Raw genomic sequence first — 17,935 nt, forward strand, 5'->3', positions numbered from 1 at the left:
TTTCAGAGTACTTGAATGCAGCCTAAGGCCGACCCTTTAGAATTTTCTAGTCTTTGATTGGTTGAGTCATACGTCCGTCAAAACCGAACCTCACAGTCTGTTCGAGTCAGGGGAACAGGTTGGAAAGAGCCCGACGGAGGCTCGTACAATCAAATACTGTTGGTTGCAGGTTGTAACCGGATCTAACACACAAGCTGGTGAGGAGTCGTGTTAGTTTTGCTTCATTTATTGGATTAAAAAAAAAAAAAGGTTGTGTTTTCTGCCTACCGTACAGACAGGCTTGCTTTCCGACGCGTGAAGAATCAACTCGCGCAGTCAGGAGCTTTGGCTTGCCATTATGTGTTGAGCTATCGCGTTAGTACTTATGGTAACACAGGCTAGCCTAAAGCTATATCATGATGTTACAGCTATACATTTTGGTGGTAGCTGGGGTTGAATGGGCTGTTATTCCTCTACTTTCTTGTGTATAATAGTCATGCAGACACAGTTTCACCACGCAGCTTGACTTCTTAACGTATTCATTCCAGAATAACAAATGGCATCATGCACTGTGAAATCCGACTAGCTTAGCAACACGAGGAAGCTAATGTCGTGACTGTTTGTACTGTTTATACCACCTATTACATGCTATAGAGGGACCTTATTAAACGTCGTGCACCTCTCAAAACAGTGTTTTGTATTTAAATAAATGGTTAATAGAGTGGTCGCATACATTTGGGTTTGTATTGACACTTCATTGTTTCCCAGTCTCTTTGCTTTCTCTATTGTTCTACAGTTGTAATATGCATGCACATGCAAACCTGTTTAATAAAAGCCTTTCCTGCTGCATATACTCCAAACTATAACCTTTTTTTTGTTTCTAATGCATATGCAAGTCCTTTTATTCAGCAAGACAGACGTGTAAGGCACTGTGAAGAGAAGCATGAATTTTTAAGCTAAAAGTGGCATCTGAGTAGATGTGGATAGTGTTGTGTTTTAAAAAAAAAAAGATAAGGAGCCCCCCCCCCATAATAAAAGCTTATTCCCTTTTTGTTTAATTCTTACCTTAAAAAGAAAATATATTTATCATATTTTAACATAAACAAAGACAAGCAAATAAAATGAACAACAAACCACCTGTCCCAGTCCCACGCGTGGTAATCTGATACTCAAATTTAAATCAATTCAAAGTACACACAAAAAACTGCATGGTTACCATTTACTGTCCTAAATGCTGCTGCAGCCACCACATTGGCCACATATTTCTCTTTCTCTTTCTCCTGGGCTGTTTGCCATTGTTTGTTTTATCCAGTGAGTGGGACACTGGGTCTTTTTCTGTTTTTTTTTCTTCCTTCTTTAATAATTGTGTTTTGGGGAACCAAAATTTTGAAATCATTAAATGTTACTTTGTTACATAATGTTAGTCTTCTAGACTTTGTACATTTAGATGTTTGGTATATTTTTATTGAAATGGTTTAACTTGGCGGGAGTTGCATATATTTGGATCATAGTTGTTATAAAACATGGATGCAACTTCTGTGATGTCAGCCATTGGTTTCTGAAGTCCTGTTCTTGAGATGCGTGTTGGTTGTAAAACAAAAACAAACAAAACCAAGCAGACTGTATGGATGAAAGCACTTGCTCATTGGCTAATGATTTGGAGCGGCCGTGGTTTGGGGGGTAGATCGTTGTCTACCAGTCGCTACCAAGTCTGGATGTCAAAATATCCTTGGGCAAGATAATGAACCCCCAGTTGCTTCCAGTGCAACTACTGGAGTGTGAGTATGTGTGCACATACGGCCGGCTGCAACCGGTTCAGATTGCCCCCCGCCTGCTTCTGCCAGAGGTTTCTTCCTGTTAAAAGGGAGTTTTTCCTTCCCACTGTCGCCAAAGTGCTTGCTCATAGGGGGTCATGTGAGTGTTGGGGTTTTTCTCTAAATGTATTATTGTAGGGTCTACCTTACAATATAAAACGCCTTGAGGCGACTTGTTGTGATTTGGCGCTGTATAAATAAATTGAATTGAATTGCACATGTGAGACGGGCATAGAAAAAGGACCTTTGTGTGACTGGGTAAACGGGGCTTGCATTGCAAAGCTGTGGTATCTGCTTTCTGCAGGATCACATGATTCTTTGTGAGAGCCAATGTTGTTTTAACAAATATGCATTTTATTCATGAAATTGTGGAAAAAAGGATTCTACCATGAATCCTACAGTGCTGTCGCTCAGTGGTGGAGGCTGCTGTTACCAGAAACGTGTTTAAATCCGTGAACATTAGTTTGCAGAGTGAGTGTCAGACTTCAGTAATTGTGAGAGTGGTGATTGCTGTGCATTGAAACTAAGCACTGTTCTCGATCATTTAAAAAGAGGGAAGTCTGGCAGTGACCACTAAACCATTTAGAAGAAAAATGGTTCCTGGACTTGACATCAGTAAAACGACAACGTTTTAGTTTTAAATCTAGGATTTATTCCATTATTTTTTCTGTCTATTTTTAATTTTCCTTGAGATTTCATAAAAAGTTTACATGTTAAGCTTGTAATCAATGTTACAAACTGAGGTGTTAAATGATGTTGCAGTCATTAAGTTTACAGGTGGCATTTTGACTGTACGTCTTTAAGGACTAAACCAAATCTGTTTCCTGTTTCCATTTTTTGGAGGACCTTTTTTTAAAGGAAGTAACCGCCCTCCTCTTTTGTCACAGGAAGGGCTCAGTGCAGCGTGGGTGCCCAGGGATCCACTGCCTGAGTGTGGGGAGAGCAGCGGCCGAGACCCCAGAGACATGAACCACACCAAGGGTGGCCTGGTCATCTTCACCGCCAACTCGCACCCCTCGAGCCGTGAGCTGGGCAAGAGGATTGCAGAGTAAGTTCTTAGACATGCACTCAGACACACAAAGCAAGACGGGTTATTTTAGAGTCAAAGCCCATACACGTCCTCCAGGAGAATCTCGGTCTCCTTTCTTTTGTCTCATATGGTAAAAAAGGGACATTTAAACTCACATGTGTCAAGAAGACATGTTTTGCTCTTGCTTCTTCTGTTTAACATGTGTGTTTATTGATAGCATGAGCCTACATACGCAGTCCTTATGTGCTGTCTTTTCTGTTTTTAGCCACCTTCCCGAAACAACAGGATGATTGTCCTGCCCACCTTCCCTGTCACCAGCTCATCAAATACGCTTAACTCCCATCATTGCATAAACCTTTAAAAAAGGAACCGTTTTCTAATTAAAAGGGAGATAAAAGACTCAAAAAACAGCTGTCTGCAGAGCTAAACTAATAATGGGTAAAGGGTGTGTAGCCTCATTTTAACAGAACGTGTGTGGTTGCTTTGTTAGTGTTTCATCATGTTCTGTGTAAACCGAAAATTCCTACAGTCCAAACGTACTTTAAATGCACAGAGTCCAAACCTGGACTGCACAAGGACATCTGAGTCTGCATGTGTTTATAGAACAAACAGTGTTTGGCTGCTTTAGTGGACACTAAATACCTCACTGTGCACCAGGATGTAAACACTGCTTCTTATTGCATTTCCAAATGAATAGTACATTTTTTAAATGTTATACATATATTTGGTTGTGGGTTGTTTTTTTAAAAATTCATTTTTTTGTTTCAACTTTAAACAAACTTATTTACTGTTGTTTTGTCATTTTCTTTCTCAGGCGTTTAGGGGTGGAGCTTGGCAAGGTGCAGGTGTACCAGGAAGCTAACAGAGGTAAGCTCATATAATAATACATGCTACAAGATTCTTTAAAAACAATCATTTAGTGTCTTCCTAGTTTAAAGCTGTAGCAGCTAGAAAATGCTTAAATGAAAAGATTCTATTTGGAAATAGCTCTGCGAGTAATGAATGCTGAGAATGAGGTTCCAGTGAAAACCTCTATAAAGGCAGAGTACAGGAGTTATAGAAGAGTTGGGAACGCATCATCTGCATAAAAAAGAATATTATATGTAGCTCACTGCTTTGTCGATTAACAAAAATTATATCTGCAACTGTTTTGGAACAAAATTAATTCTCTGGGCTTTTGACAATTAGATGACCAGGTAAAAATGGGCGGTGGACATTGATGTGATGGACAACAACAACCTAAATGAAAATACATGGCAGAGTAATAAGTGCTGGGGAATGCTGTTAGCTGCGGCTGTAATTCCAAATACATGAAGCTTACAGCCTTCTGGTGCCGTCTCGGCTCTATCACACAAACCTCATCCGAACTAAAGCGGACGAGATCGTGTAAATTGCAAACTGAAAAATGATTTCTAGTTTTACTGTGTTTGTCATCAGGTTACCTTAACTTCAAAGTTAAAGCTTCATGTTCTTTGAATTCTTTCAAGTCTGTTGTAAAGTGTATGATATGTAGTGTCGTGACATTTTTTATTAGTATTATTCAATCCTTCTCACCCACCAACAGTTAGTACTGCCATCCTATATTTAATATCTCAAACGTTTAGAAACAAAGTCTTTGATTTTTGTACAAAAACTTCCTTTAATCAGCTGCAAGTCACACGATTTAGGTTTCTTGAAAAAAAATGTTCCCCTTAAAAAGTGACAAATTTTTATGGAACATACTATATAAGTGTTTCTGCTTGTATTTGTGGAGTTTTCTCCTTGTACATTTAATAAAATGCTTCAAAAGTGTAGGTTTAAATTTATTGTTGAGCTTGTGAGAGCGTTTAAAGCAGAAACTGAAACACTTCTTGTTCCCCTTTCATGACAGCAGTGCTAGACACAAGGTCACCGTTTCAACTGAGTCTGTTCCTGTTGCAAATAAATTTCCTCTTAGAAGATCACAACCGTCCACTGGGCTTGTACTGGGCTTGTACTGGGCCATGACTGTGCTGACTTTTAAAAGTTTCTAAGCAGTAGAACGCGAAGCATTTCGCATTATTCACCACTGGAACAGTTTCTCTCATTACTGGTGTTTGGGAATGGGTTTGACAGGGTTCGTACGGGTGCTTGAAATCCTTGAAAATGCATAATTGAATTTTCAAGGATTTGAAAAGTGCTTGAATTTCAGATGTGGTGCTTAAAAGTGCTTGAAAGTGTAGCTGTATTTCATTCACCACAAATAACTATCTGATTGAATAGTTTTCTTATCAGATATAAAAATAAAATGAGTCACAAAATGTAAAAGAAAAATTTCCCCGCCTGGCTGCCTTACGTCTGTTTCAACGTGTGACCCCGCCCCTCCCTCGGACAGTCGGGGATGAGTGCGCTAACATACCTGTAGGCTGCTGTTTTAATGAGTGTTTGATGGAAAACAACAATGGCGGAGTTTGCGCTCTCCAGCATGATAGGTGAGTCCTAGTAAATAATTTTCCAGTACGTGTACGTTACACATGCTATTTTTTAAAATTATGATTATTATTATTTTGCTATCAAACTCGCTGGAGAAATGATTGAAACGCACTGAGTGTGATGCAGTATGGCAGCGCTGTTATGGAATATGCTGTGAACTTAGCTAACGTTACTTAACATTAGCCCGATGCATAACTAGCTAACTTAGGCTTTCTGATTAACCCTCTGGGGTTGACGGAGCCAAAGTCTCCATTTCAACTTGGGTCAACGTGCGGACTTCAAACTACATACCAGTGTTTAAACTGTGTTGATAGGCCACGTAAAACCGGTGTTTGTTTGTTTGTTTTTTTCTGAATAAAACAGCTGTTTACTCCGGAAGAAACGATAAAAACAGCGTTTTCTAAGGAGAGCGCTAGCAAACACGCTTTGCTTCTGAGTGAAAAAAGAAAAGGAAAAAACACTCCTTCCCTATTGGTGGAAAAATGTACCATGTCGACCAATCAAAAAATGATATGGCAACATGTGGCATCTGGTTGTTTGGGAGGAGACGGAAGCTTTAGGAGTGACAGAGAGCGAGAGAGCGAGAGTTTTGATACTGAGAGGTTTGTGACGTTTGCCGTGTTTGGAGTCTCAGGTTAGTGTGTTGTCTTGTGTAGTTAGTGTGTAGTCGTTGTTTTGTTTTGTGTGTCAGTTCTACTAGTGAACAGTTGCTGCCTTAAAGCCACCAAAGGCAGAGTGCAGTGTAAACGCTGAGTGACACAGCTGCTGTCAGACCTGCAGGTTTATCCCTGAGCTGTTCTCATGTGTTATAGTGACACAAACTATTTTTTGGAGTTGCATAAATAATTTCTGTGCCTTCTTATTTGATGCAGAACACTTGATTGTTCTATATAACCACATAACTTTGTTGTTTGCAAAACTTGTGCATATTTTTTAAAAATGTAAAATTTCTATTTTCATTTCAAGTTATGAAAATGATTCGTTAAACATGTTTGTGGTTTTTACAGTCAAAAATATCACTTTCTACTCGTATTTTACATTTTGTCTGAATTTAGATAAATTGTGCTGACACATTATGTCAAAATGAGAAAATAACAGATTGGCAAGATAAACAGTTTTTAAAGGTGAAATATAGAGGCCAAATCAAAAGTAGTCAAAAACAGCCAGTTAAACCCTGGACACCAGCTTTTTGGAGTATTTGAAATAATGGTAATATGAGTGATCCATGTGGTTTTATTGGGAATTAACTTAAAAAACAAACAAATATCTGTCTCCTATTTCTTGTCACACAGGAAAGAAGCATCAATATCTGATGAGAAGACTTATTTATTTCTTTTTTGTTTTCCAACAGGAGAATCTAACAAGTTGATTTGTTCACATCTTAATTTTTAAGTGAAATGTGCATTTTGAGTTTATACACGATAAGGCGACCGTTTCCTTTTGCAGTATATTTGTGTTGTACGTTTTTCTATGTCTTAACAAAAGGGGAACAAAGGTGTTTAAGTTCACCTGGGATGATTTGTTTTAATGTTCACATGGTCTTACTGAGGTGATGCGAATTGAAGCATGCATTCTTTTTTTTTTTTTGGCGGGAGGGAGGGGGCTGGAAAAGCTTGAAAATGGACCTTGAAAGTGCTTAAAAAGTGCTTGAATTTGACCCTGAAAAGGCACTTGGTACTAACCAATAATACTAACCAATAAAGAAAGTGGCCCTGTGTCAAGTTGTTAGCCCAGCAAGAAAAGCTGAAGCTGTCACTCAAGTTATTCCCCCAGCTGCAACCTTTATGTCATTTATCCTTTTTATTTTTATAACAAACAAACTAATTACAAAACTTACAACATACAGCAGCCAGGTCAGCACATATCATACCAAAATAATAATATAAAAGAAATGCTTCATGTTTTTACATACGTCCTCAGAGGGAACAAAACCGTGACAAACAAAAAAAAGTGTTTCTCAGAATCTGCGTTCCTTCGTGGCGTCAGATCGTCCCTGCAAGAGAGTTTTCGGTATCGTCAGTTAGCCTGGCCAGCAGCATGTTCATATGAATCGCAGTCAGCCTTGTACCTGGATCGCTGTACTCTGGTGTTTGGAAATATTAGGCATTACTGTTGGTCCCCCAGTAGGCATATTCCTGGTGACACTGTTGTAACGTTGTAATCTTATTTTCCAAAATGGGAAAATGCATTTAGAGTCCCAGATTGTATAACGCTTTCTGGTTCTGCTTGACATTTCCAGCATATGTTATTGGTAAGTAGAAACCTAGATGCAAGAAAGTAAAATCTGTGTACCATCTTATTTTCCTCTAGTTCTAACCATGATTTCTGTACATAAATCACCTGTATTGTGTTTTCCCTTTGTAAGCCATTGTTTCCAGTAAACAGTTTTCCCAACACAGACAGAAGGGTTGAACCATAATGAGGAATACGGCTGTTTAAAACGTGACACCATGTGCACCTCCCTCCATAAATGCATGGCGTTGAATTTATGGAGGGAGATATATTGCATATCTGAGGGCTGTGCTGTTGCCATTACTGCTGTCAGTGACCTGCAGCGGTCTGTGCTGCTACTGTACAACATGCTGTGTAGTGACGCAGCTAAACCCCTTTACAAGCTTTTTTTTAGTCCAGCATTAGGATACAATTGCAAATAACAATCTGTAGCTACTTTACTATGTTAGTTTCTTCTAATAATACTACTAATAATAAATAACTGCATCATGGGCATATTAAAAATGCAAATTCCATAACCTTAAATTTCCATATTTACTCAACTTACACTAATATATGGATCTAATGTTGAAACACGTTGCATTTTATTACCTCTTTTGTGACACATGATGGAGACCTGATTGTGTCCTTGAGACCTGTGTGTTTAAATGAAAGCACGAAGTACAAACATTAAGATGGACTGCTACACATTAAAATGACACATTATACGTAACAAATTAAGAAAACATGAGTAGTTGCAGACAGACTTGAAATATTGTAGCTTGTTCCATTTATACACAGCAAAGTATTTAATCCAGTTTTTCTCAGTTCAGCTGACAGTGTGGTAACAGTAACGGAGATTTAACGGTGTAATGGTTTAACATGTCCGGAGGGGTTGTGTTTCTTTCTCAGTGTGTAGTAGGGATATGTGTGACTCAGGAGTTGTTGCTGCTCTGGCTCATCAGCTCCTACAATGTTAACAAGCAAAGCTTTGACATAAATGAGCAGTTGTATGCGATTGTAGCAATGCTCAACCACGCTCTTCGTGGTCGGTGTAACATTTCTATGACCAGCCTTTGTGTTCTCGTTAGAATGTTTTTCTTACTTTTAGATTAGTCCACTACTCTTATTTTTCCTTCTCCTTAAAATGACCGATCGGTTGGTCATCAGCAGCAGACCTGGTCTGTATATAAAACGTGGACGTAGCTCTCAGGTGTGGAAAGTATTTTGTTTTCTCATCTGTTTTTCCTGGGAAGCACATTTTTGGAATGCTAGTGTCTACGATTTAGGACAGTGAGGGTGGAGGTGGTAATGAGGCTGACAGGCTGTTGTAGGCTTTGTTAGGGGGCGTGTACCGGTGAGGCTCAGTGCATGTTTGTGTGCGCGCACATTCTCTCTCTGCTCTTTCCTTCTCACATCCGCTTTTTGTTTCCATAGAAACGCGGGTACAGATCCAAGAGTCGGTGCGAGGCAAAGATGTCTTTGTCATCCAAACGATGTCAAAGTAAGAGAGAAGACAAATATTTATTTGGACGTTTCCCCAGAAACGTGTCCCTCACGTGTAATCGTCTGCTTGTCTCTCTGCACTTCAGGGACGTGAACACCACCATAATGGAGATGCTGATCATGGTGTACGCATGCAGGACGTCCTGCGCCAAAAGCATCACGGGCGTTCTCCCCTACTTCCCCTACAGCAAGCAGTGTAAGATGAGGAAGAGGGGCTCCATCGTGTCCAAGCTTGTTGCATCAATGATGTGTAAAGCTGGTGAGTCTGTCCCTTTAAAGCACTCAAGAAGAAGACAGGACACTATTCAATGTCACATATCGTAGTATTTCAAATACATGATCTGTACAAACCACAGACATGTTACAAGCTGACATGACCATGTTTGTGTAGGCCTCACCCACCTCATCACCATGGACCTCCATCAGAAAGAGATCCAAGGCTTCTTCAACATCCCAGTGGACAATTTGAGAGCCTCCCCGTTTCTGCTGCAATATATCCAGGAAGAGGTCATTTCTAAAAACAGATGTGACACACACGCCTCATTTCTATCACTTTTATTGTTTCTAGTCTTAACTTTAACAAATTTGATGCTTTTTTGATACTTTTCTACATTAGTTCATCTCTTGTGTGTCATTTTAGCTCCTCTCCCTTTAAGCTTACTTCTGATTGGCTGACTCGGGTGGGAGCAGGTGGGAGGGGCTTCTGTGCCCGAGATGGCCACGTTTTCCTTACTAATTTCATTCGTAAACAAAAGCCAGTCTGAAGGGATTAGCTGTATTTTCCTGACATCGTTCTTTGACACTTGCACCACATCTAGCATGAGCATCCACCCAGTTACAGTGTTCATATTAGCAAGGCTGTTTTGCTGACGTTAGGGGCTCTCTGCCTGCTATTACATACAAAATCAGTCTAGTAAATGGGAACAAGGTCCAAAGCTACCTGGTCCAGTGTAATATTGCAGAGCACCATCACACCTGAAACACCATCACTTCTGCTGGAAGTAGCACATGGACAAAGGTCACCTTATACAACAAAGAAACTTGTTTTGAACTTTCTTTAAACAGACCAGTTTGTCCATTTTTATACTGGGATATTATTTAGGATGTAATTTAAATTTAGGAGTCTGTAACCTGCAGTACACACCTGCTAAACTATCTATCCAGGCATGCCTGCTGACACCTGGATATGAACATATATTAAACACGTAGAGAAACAAAGAAGCTTGATATTCTTGCTGATTGGATAAGCTATTGTGTGCTTAACCGTATCTAACTCTGACCTCAGTTTTGTGTCTCCTCCCCCTCAGATCCCCGACTACCGAAACGCTGTGATTGTTGCCAAGTCGCCAGCTTCTGCCAAAAGGTAGGCTCATCTCCTCTCGTCTGTACGAAGTCGCCTTTATCTGTGTTACCATTGCTGATGAGGCCAGCTTGTTGCTCACTTCCTTTTTGTAGTGCTTTTATTTTTGTCACAGTGTGACATGAGTTCAGGCTGGTGTCTGTGTGTCTTGTATTGGAGTAAGTTGTGAAGCGCTGCTGACTTGGTGTGCGCAGGGCTCAGTCGTTCGCCGAGCGGCTGCGTCTGGGTATCGCAGTGATCCACGGAGAAGCTCAGGACGCCGAATCAGACCAAGTAGACGGCCGACATTCCCCACCCACCGTCAAGACCACCGGAGCCATTCACCCCAGCATGGAGATACCATGTAATGCACGCACACTTGCAAAGAACTCGTCACACGCAGGACTTTGTGCACCCCGTATGAATCACAGCAGGACTCACTGTCTGTGTTCCCTTCCAGTGTTGATCCCTAAAGAGAAGCCCCCCATCACTGTGGTGGGAGACGTCGGAGGACGCATCGCCATCATAGTGGTGAGAGATGACGCACAGTTTCTGAATTTTGGGATGTCAATGTAGACAATATGTCAAATCGACCCACTTGAAAATGCGTGTGAGTGAAAGTGGCTGCAGGAAACTGAGGCAGCACTTTGAGAAGTCGGTCAGCGGTACCTGCAGCCATAATGAGTTCACAGTAACAGTGAGAGTTAGTAGTTTGCTGAGAGGATGTAGCTGTGAGCTTCCTGACAACTTCCTGACTCGTGGTGGCTGCTCCCTCCAATTAATCAACAGTCTAACAAAAAAGCCCCAAACGAACACGAACATGATCAGCATGAACTGCTGTGAGGAAAAGTCCTTTAATTACTTCAAAATGAAATCCACCCTTTCACTCGCTGAATCCTTTTTGAGGTGAACCAGCATTAGATGTAAGCACAGCGTTACCATTAGCAGTCATCTCGTTTTCACAAAGACTGAGAGGAAACTGTGAGAAAGCGAGTCTAGCCAATCAGGAGTCGTCTCTGTGGTGCAGTAGTTAGTATGAAAGTGTGTCACTTATAGATTTATTAGTCATAAGTGATTAGAAAACACACTCAAACACACCTGAATGGTGACTTTGCCCTAAACTAAAGTTTAAAGCATGTTGATCTCTGTCACACATTACACAGCTTCATTAATCTGTGTCTGTTTACTCATACCAGTCCCAGCACTCGACAAATACCCTGATAACTCCTGCTATGAACACAGTTAGCCAAGTACAGTTACATTTTATATATATGTATATTTTAAACTGTCATGCATCAGTGCCTCAGCACACGATGCTGATCCTGTCCTTGTGTGACTGCTGGTTGGATCTCTCGGGGCAGAGGTGGGACAGCCTCCATGTTTCCCTCACAGAATATATTTCTATTAACCCTTTAGAGCCGGTCAGAGCAGCACGCTCCGTTTTGCATAACTATTTTTAAATCCCGGTAGCTCTGCAACCACGTAAGCTAGCGCAATAGTTTTATTTGCATATGAAACCGGAGGAGTTGTACTTACATCTGATGCCATCAGCTTGTCCTCGGTCACAGTTTCCTTCCACATACAGCTTTGCAAAAGCTGCATAAAAAGCAGCAACAAAAACATAATATTCCAGAAACACGCTTCGCCGATCCATCAGCTGTTTGTAACACTTCCTACGTCCATCAGCGCGAACTATCGCATGTCCGCCATGACCTGCCCGAAACCGGAAGTGACGTCATTTTGCGGAAATGTAGTTTTTTACCATCAGGGCCTCATGAGCTTATACTGGTGTTTTTAAAAGTTATCTTTGACTTTATGACTTCCTGTGTCGTTTCTGGGATGCTTCATATTGCACTGCTGGAAATAGTTTATTTTGATGCAGATGCTGCTTTTTTGCAAATTTGCACTATAATATTTATTTTCGTTTTTCCTGCAGTATATAAAAATTGGTGTATTTCAAAAATAAAACTATGAAGACACTCAAAATAAATTTCCTGTGGTGGGAAACTATTTTGTGCAACTTTTTTGTATTTACAGTTTTGAGGCATAAGCCTCTTAAATTTCTCTAACTAGAAATATATGTTAAAAAAAATAAAATTTTTATTTATTTTTTTTTGTAGTTTTTTGCAATTTATGTAATTACTATGCACTTAATGCATGCATATTATTAACATTTGGGCTATAATGGTTGTATTGATGTATAGCAACTTGAAATGCTCCTAAAAATGGCTCCACAGCATGTAAAAATATAATATAAGCTCTGGCAGACTTGGTCCTATGGTAGGTCTTAAAGGGTTAATGATTCTTGGAGTGCCAGCTCACTCACTCACAGGTCTTTCATACAAACATGAAGTTGAATTCAGTCACACTGGTAATCTGCAGAAATTGGCCTCTAAAGACTAGCAGGACAAAGAGGAGATAGCTGCACAGCTGTTACAGTAACATGTTTCCATAACGTAACATTAAATCTTGTGATTTTGCTCATTTTTGTCCTGTCGAACTGAACTGTCTGGGTGTGGGTCGACTCTTTCACTCAGTCAGAAAAGGAGGAATGTTGTTGAGTAATGTGGAAAATGATCCCGCTCCTCTGTGCCCTGAACGAGCAGTTTTGAAACCTTGGTATATATCAGTACAGACCGGGCTTGATGACCATTAGAACAGCTTCTGGGTGTTTTCCAAAGATTAGCCCCAGTAAGCTGCGTAGTCGCTAACTGACGCAAACTCAGACATTTTGTTCTATAAGCAGGTCTGAAGTATGAGGAACAAGCTTTACCTGCAGTAGGTGTCCCAGGTGGAAAACGCTCAGTGAGAATTTGATTCTTTTCTTTGTCATATTTCAGTAAACTGCAGTTCTGGATGGGTGTGAGTGTGCAAATCAGTTCTAAAACTGATCATTAATTGGAGCACTAGAAGATTTACTGAATGTAAGTTTCCGGAACAAATTACCGATGATGTTAACGTAAAAATAAAAGTTCAACATCCATATGGGAAGAACTGAGAGAGGAGGGTGAGCTAGGCAAAATTACTGCGCCGCATCAGGAACACCGAAAGGAGGTTGGGTGGGGCGGACTGTCCTCAGCACGTTTAAAACCATGCCCGTTTGTCCCCAGGATGACATCATCGATGATGTGGACAGCTTCGTGGCAGCAGCGGAGACGCTGAAGGAAAGAGGGGCCTACAAGATTTTTGTCATGGCGACACACGGCCTCCTCTCCTCAGACGCCCCCAGGTTCATAGAGGAGTCGGCAATCGATGAGGTGAGTCGTCGTTCTTAGGCTTCCGTCAGCATGGCCGCCTCCTCCTCACGTGTGTCATTGTCTCCAGGTGGTGGTGACCAACACGATTCCCCACGAACTCCAGAAGCTCCAGTGTCCAAAGATCAAGACGGTGGACATCAGCATGATCCTGTCAGAGGCCATCCGCCGCATCCACAACGGAGAGTCCATGTCCTACCTGTTCCGCAACATCGGAGTGGACGACTGAATAACCTGTCTCACTCTCTCTCACACACACACACACACACACACACACACACACACACACACACTTTGCCTTCTCAGTCCTCTCCTGATACATAGATGAACGATGAGCGTAGTCAGCACCCTGAAGTGCTACCTCTATCATAACATACGAATATGAATGCTAACCTGTCCTTTGATTGCAGCTGAAGGATGTGGTGACTGAACACACACTCTCATGCATGCGTATCTAAGCACACCTAGTTTTGTTCATAGCTTTGACCAAACACACACACTCTCTGATTAGTGTCCCCAGTGGATATTAAGGGATTACTGCCGAGCTCTCCGGTGGCTGCGCTCCACACGCCTCAGTTCCTTTTGTCTTGTATCTTTCCCCCATAGAAATGATGTCGAGGTTAAATCAGCTCATGTTAGCACTCGTTTGTTAGCACTGAATGTGTCTGATGTTATTAGTAAAGGAGATTGTACTGATAATGTCGGTGCCTTCCACAGGACACAACACACAGGCCTTCGCTGCTCTTTTACACCTCGCCCTCGTTAGCAACTCTGGAATATACGCTTCACAGCTAATGACCACATGTTGTGCATGTTCAAATCCAAATGTGTGTTTGATTATTTCTGTGGTGTCTGAATGTGCAACTAACACGGCTCATTTCGACTGGTCCCAGCAGCCATACGTCTGAGTGGATGCCATAGTGTTTAGATGTTAATCTGGTGTCAAATCTACTAAATGCTAATGTTGACCTGCGTTTAACAGGAAGTCTTTGGATCTTGATAATTGGATGTTCCATTTAATGACAGTAAGTCATCCATGTAAATGTGCCATCATCTCAATACTTAGTGTTGAATATTTGTTCGTGTCACAAATAAACAGGGCTCTGGATGATTAAAACCTGACGCTCCAGTTCCAGATTTAAAGTGCAGTCAGTCTCTGGTTAGAAGTTTGAGGTTGTTCTTCATAAACTGGAAATCTTCCATTGTTAGATCCCTGTGAGGGAGACTGAAGAAGTTTGTTTCAACACATTGTCCAAGTTTAAATAAAACTTCAAACTGTGGCTAAAACAGGAAAAATGCATTTTTCTGACTAGCAAAACTTGACTGAAGCGGGTCTTTGTCACTTTATCAGATGCTCCCAAAATGTTTTGTATTTATTTTCTGGATTTAATATGAATAAAGATAACCTATGAAAGGAAAATGTCTTCTGCTGTGGTGGTTTGTAGCTTCATAACTGGGACCGTGTTTGCTTGAAAGCATGAAATGCTGTTTCCATATTAACCTCCCAGGACCTGGCGTCCACATATGTGGACATCACATTTTGGGACGTCGAGACCAAAATACGTAATTTTTGTCTACAAGAGCCTGATATCCACCTACGAGGACATCATGCTGCCACTGTTCTACCAAAATTTGAAACAAATGTCCTCATATGTGGATCTCATTATTTTAGGTTAAAAAAAAATTGGTAATTCTTTGTTTTTACATTCTTTTGGTCCCAATTAACCCAAATAGCAAAGAAAAATTATAAATGCTGCCATGAAAGAGTTCAGGTCTTAGGAGGTTAATGTAGTAATATTACACTTAATGTCATTACTGTTTTATCTAAGTGGACTGGATGAAACCAAATGAGTCCGGACATATTGTTGAAATATCTGTTTAATGTAACTACAATCATATACTGTATTTAAAGGATGGAATATTGATGATGTCACCCATCGGTTTGTACAATGCTGCGAACTTTAAGTAGACATACAGATACTAGTGTTAAAAATAGTCCAGTAAAAGCTGAAGCACTGATTCAACCTCTTAAGTAAAAGTGATAAAGTACAGGCTCTGAAATGTACCTGTGTGCAAAGCTAGCTGAACCTTGTGCTATTTTATGTAATAATAAAATAATATCAGTAGATATGAAAGCAAACTTTATTTCACTCAAATTTTTAATTCTAATAAAGGTACTTTGAATGAGTTAAGTCGAACATGAGCAGAAAAATGGAAAATCGCTCTGCTGTCTGACGCCTACGTCGCAGACCTGACTTTGCCTTTGAACGGAAATAAAGGGAAGAGGTCAAAGTGGATTCAGCAGGTGGGAACCCTAAAATCAGTTGATTTTCAGGAGATTTTCTTAATGTGCAAGCTGTGATCAGCTGATTTGGGCTACTACTGCTCTGAGGGTCACTGCTGTTTGTGGATTTACACAACTGAAATGAACAAGATGTCAGCAGATGTTTCCTGAGGCGTCCTGGCTGGTTTCCATCCTCTACACGATGTTTATGCTGTCTTTAAACAGAATAACGTTGGTCAGTATCATCAGCTTAACTTCACTTACACTTGATGTAACCTCACTCTGACCATGAAACCACTGTGCACCAGTCACACACTGCTCTTTACTTTAAACCCATCACAGTACAGAAAGTAACCTCTTTATCCTGCACTAACCTGCAGAGGACTTTCATGTTACCTTTGAATAGTCTCAGTTTGATTTGCTCCAGTTTGAGAATATGTCACATGTCACCCAATATCTGATTTAAAAACATGAGGACTTACATGTAAGCTTTAAATTTCCACTGAACAGTCCTTAAATCTAACCTCTTCTTCCTCTGCCCGTCTTTCTTTCTCCATCTCTGAGTGAAGTTAGCTCTCCTTCTTTTCTCTCCCTCTGAAATAGAGTAGCTGGACCTTCAGCTAGCATCACACTGTGACAAACTGCACACAAACTGTTTGTGTGTTTGGTGATGTTTCTTGTGCTGATAGAAAAGTTGCATTTGAATTGACCTGATACTCAAAAACATCACTCCCTTTATGATCACTCCTCTTTTGTAGCGCTAGCTACACTGATGAGTATCTGCAGGGTCAGTTAGGGCTCATCCAAGACGCTTCTTCATGAGGAAGTTGCACTGCTTGCAACCATTCAACAGGCCTCTCCTGCTTTGTCTACTTTGCTTGGGAGCCATAATTTTACATCATAAAACCACATTGTATTAAACTAGATGTGAAATTAGCAACTGAAAGTTTTTAGGAAAGTGTTTACTAAGGTGATTAAAAACAAAATACTCATGATCACGTTCTCCACAGACTTCTATACAACTGCATGCGATTCTGCAACTATTCTGCTGGCCATTACCAAAAGTGCCTGTTTAAGGGGTTTCAACATGTTGGCTTCACTTTTCAGACTCTGAGGTAAAACAGCTTCATTGAAGCAGGGGGTGAATTGAGGTATTGAGGTAATTCTCAGTATTTCTGCATACAGCTGCTGCTAAATGGAAGGTGCATCCAGAGCATCAAGAAATCCCCCTTGAAGCCTGAGGCCATTGTGTTGCCCTTCTTCTTCCTCCAGTACTCTGAGAGAACAGTTAGCTAGAGGTTGGGGAAGTCCATCCATCCATCCATCCATTCGCTTCCGCTTATCCTTTTCAGGGGCGCTGGAGCCTATCCCAGCTGTCATAGGGCGAGAGGCGGGGTACACCCCGGAAAGGTCGCCAGTCTGTCGCAGGGCGGTTGGGGAGGTAAGATCTGTAAATCAATGCACACTTCAAACATATGTGAACAGTGAAATATGAAGTTAAATAAAACTTGTTTTTTTCTTGTCATATTTTATCTTTATTAACGCTGACAGACAGGTATTGGTTCAGACAAACATGGTGGCATCAACTGAAAACAGAACCAGGCAGAGAAGGAAATCTGTTTCAGACCCGAGACGCACTCCGAGGTCAGATTGTCCCGCTCTCATCATTTGGCACCGCATGACTGTTAGTCTTTCAAACCACACGACTTCACTGTCTAATTTCAAGCCAAGGACTAATAGTTTTGTAAAGAAAAAGGACAGAACTGCTCCAAAGTGCGGTAAATTTTGGCGATGCATGAAAATAGAAAAAACAAAGAAACAAAAAACAAATTGCAAGGATTCTCATAGTGCTTTTGTTTCTTGTAATTTCACCCCCCACCCCCACCACCATTTTTCTTCCAGTTTCTTAAAAGTTGCTGTGTGACACGCGTGATGTGAGCACAAGATTGCATCTGCTCTACATAGCAAGCATCTGTTCTTCTAGTTCTATAGAGGCTGGGTGTAAAGTGTTTAAGGATTGGCTACCAGTGGTTACAGCGCAGAACATGCCAGAGTTTTTAAGCTTTT

At 40.8% G+C, this 17,935-nt stretch overlaps 1 protein-coding gene across 2 annotated transcripts; it reads left to right on the top strand.

Annotated features, from left to right (window-relative positions):
• The first annotated feature begins 67 nt into the window (after positions 1 to 67).
• LOC308411618 (phosphoribosyl pyrophosphate synthase-associated protein 2) lies at positions 68 to 15,004 on the top strand. Of its 2 annotated transcripts, XM_080905577.1 has the most exons (11): positions 68 to 197; positions 2,681 to 2,841; positions 3,638 to 3,690; positions 8,923 to 8,989; positions 9,078 to 9,250; positions 9,383 to 9,498; positions 10,299 to 10,354; positions 10,546 to 10,694; positions 10,791 to 10,861; positions 13,441 to 13,587; positions 13,655 to 15,004. In XM_080905577.1, the coding sequence occupies exons 2-11, from the start codon at positions 2,759 to 2,761 to the stop codon at positions 13,811 to 13,813; spliced, it is 1,074 nt and encodes a 357-aa protein (XP_080761703.1). In that variant the 5' UTR covers positions 68 to 197; positions 2,681 to 2,758; the 3' UTR covers positions 13,814 to 15,004. The 2 variants fall into 2 exon arrangements, with proteins under 2 accessions (XP_080761703.1, XP_080761702.1); XM_080905576.1 differs by having other exon boundaries at positions 10,546 to 10,861.
• Positions 15,005 to 17,935: the final 2,931 nt, after the last annotated feature.

Source organism: Rhamphochromis sp. 'chilingali' (assembly GCF_963969265.1).
Source record: "Rhamphochromis sp. 'chilingali' genome assembly, chromosome: 15".
NCBI classification, from domain to species: Eukaryota; Metazoa; Chordata; class Actinopteri; order Cichliformes; family Cichlidae; genus Rhamphochromis; species Rhamphochromis sp. 'chilingali'.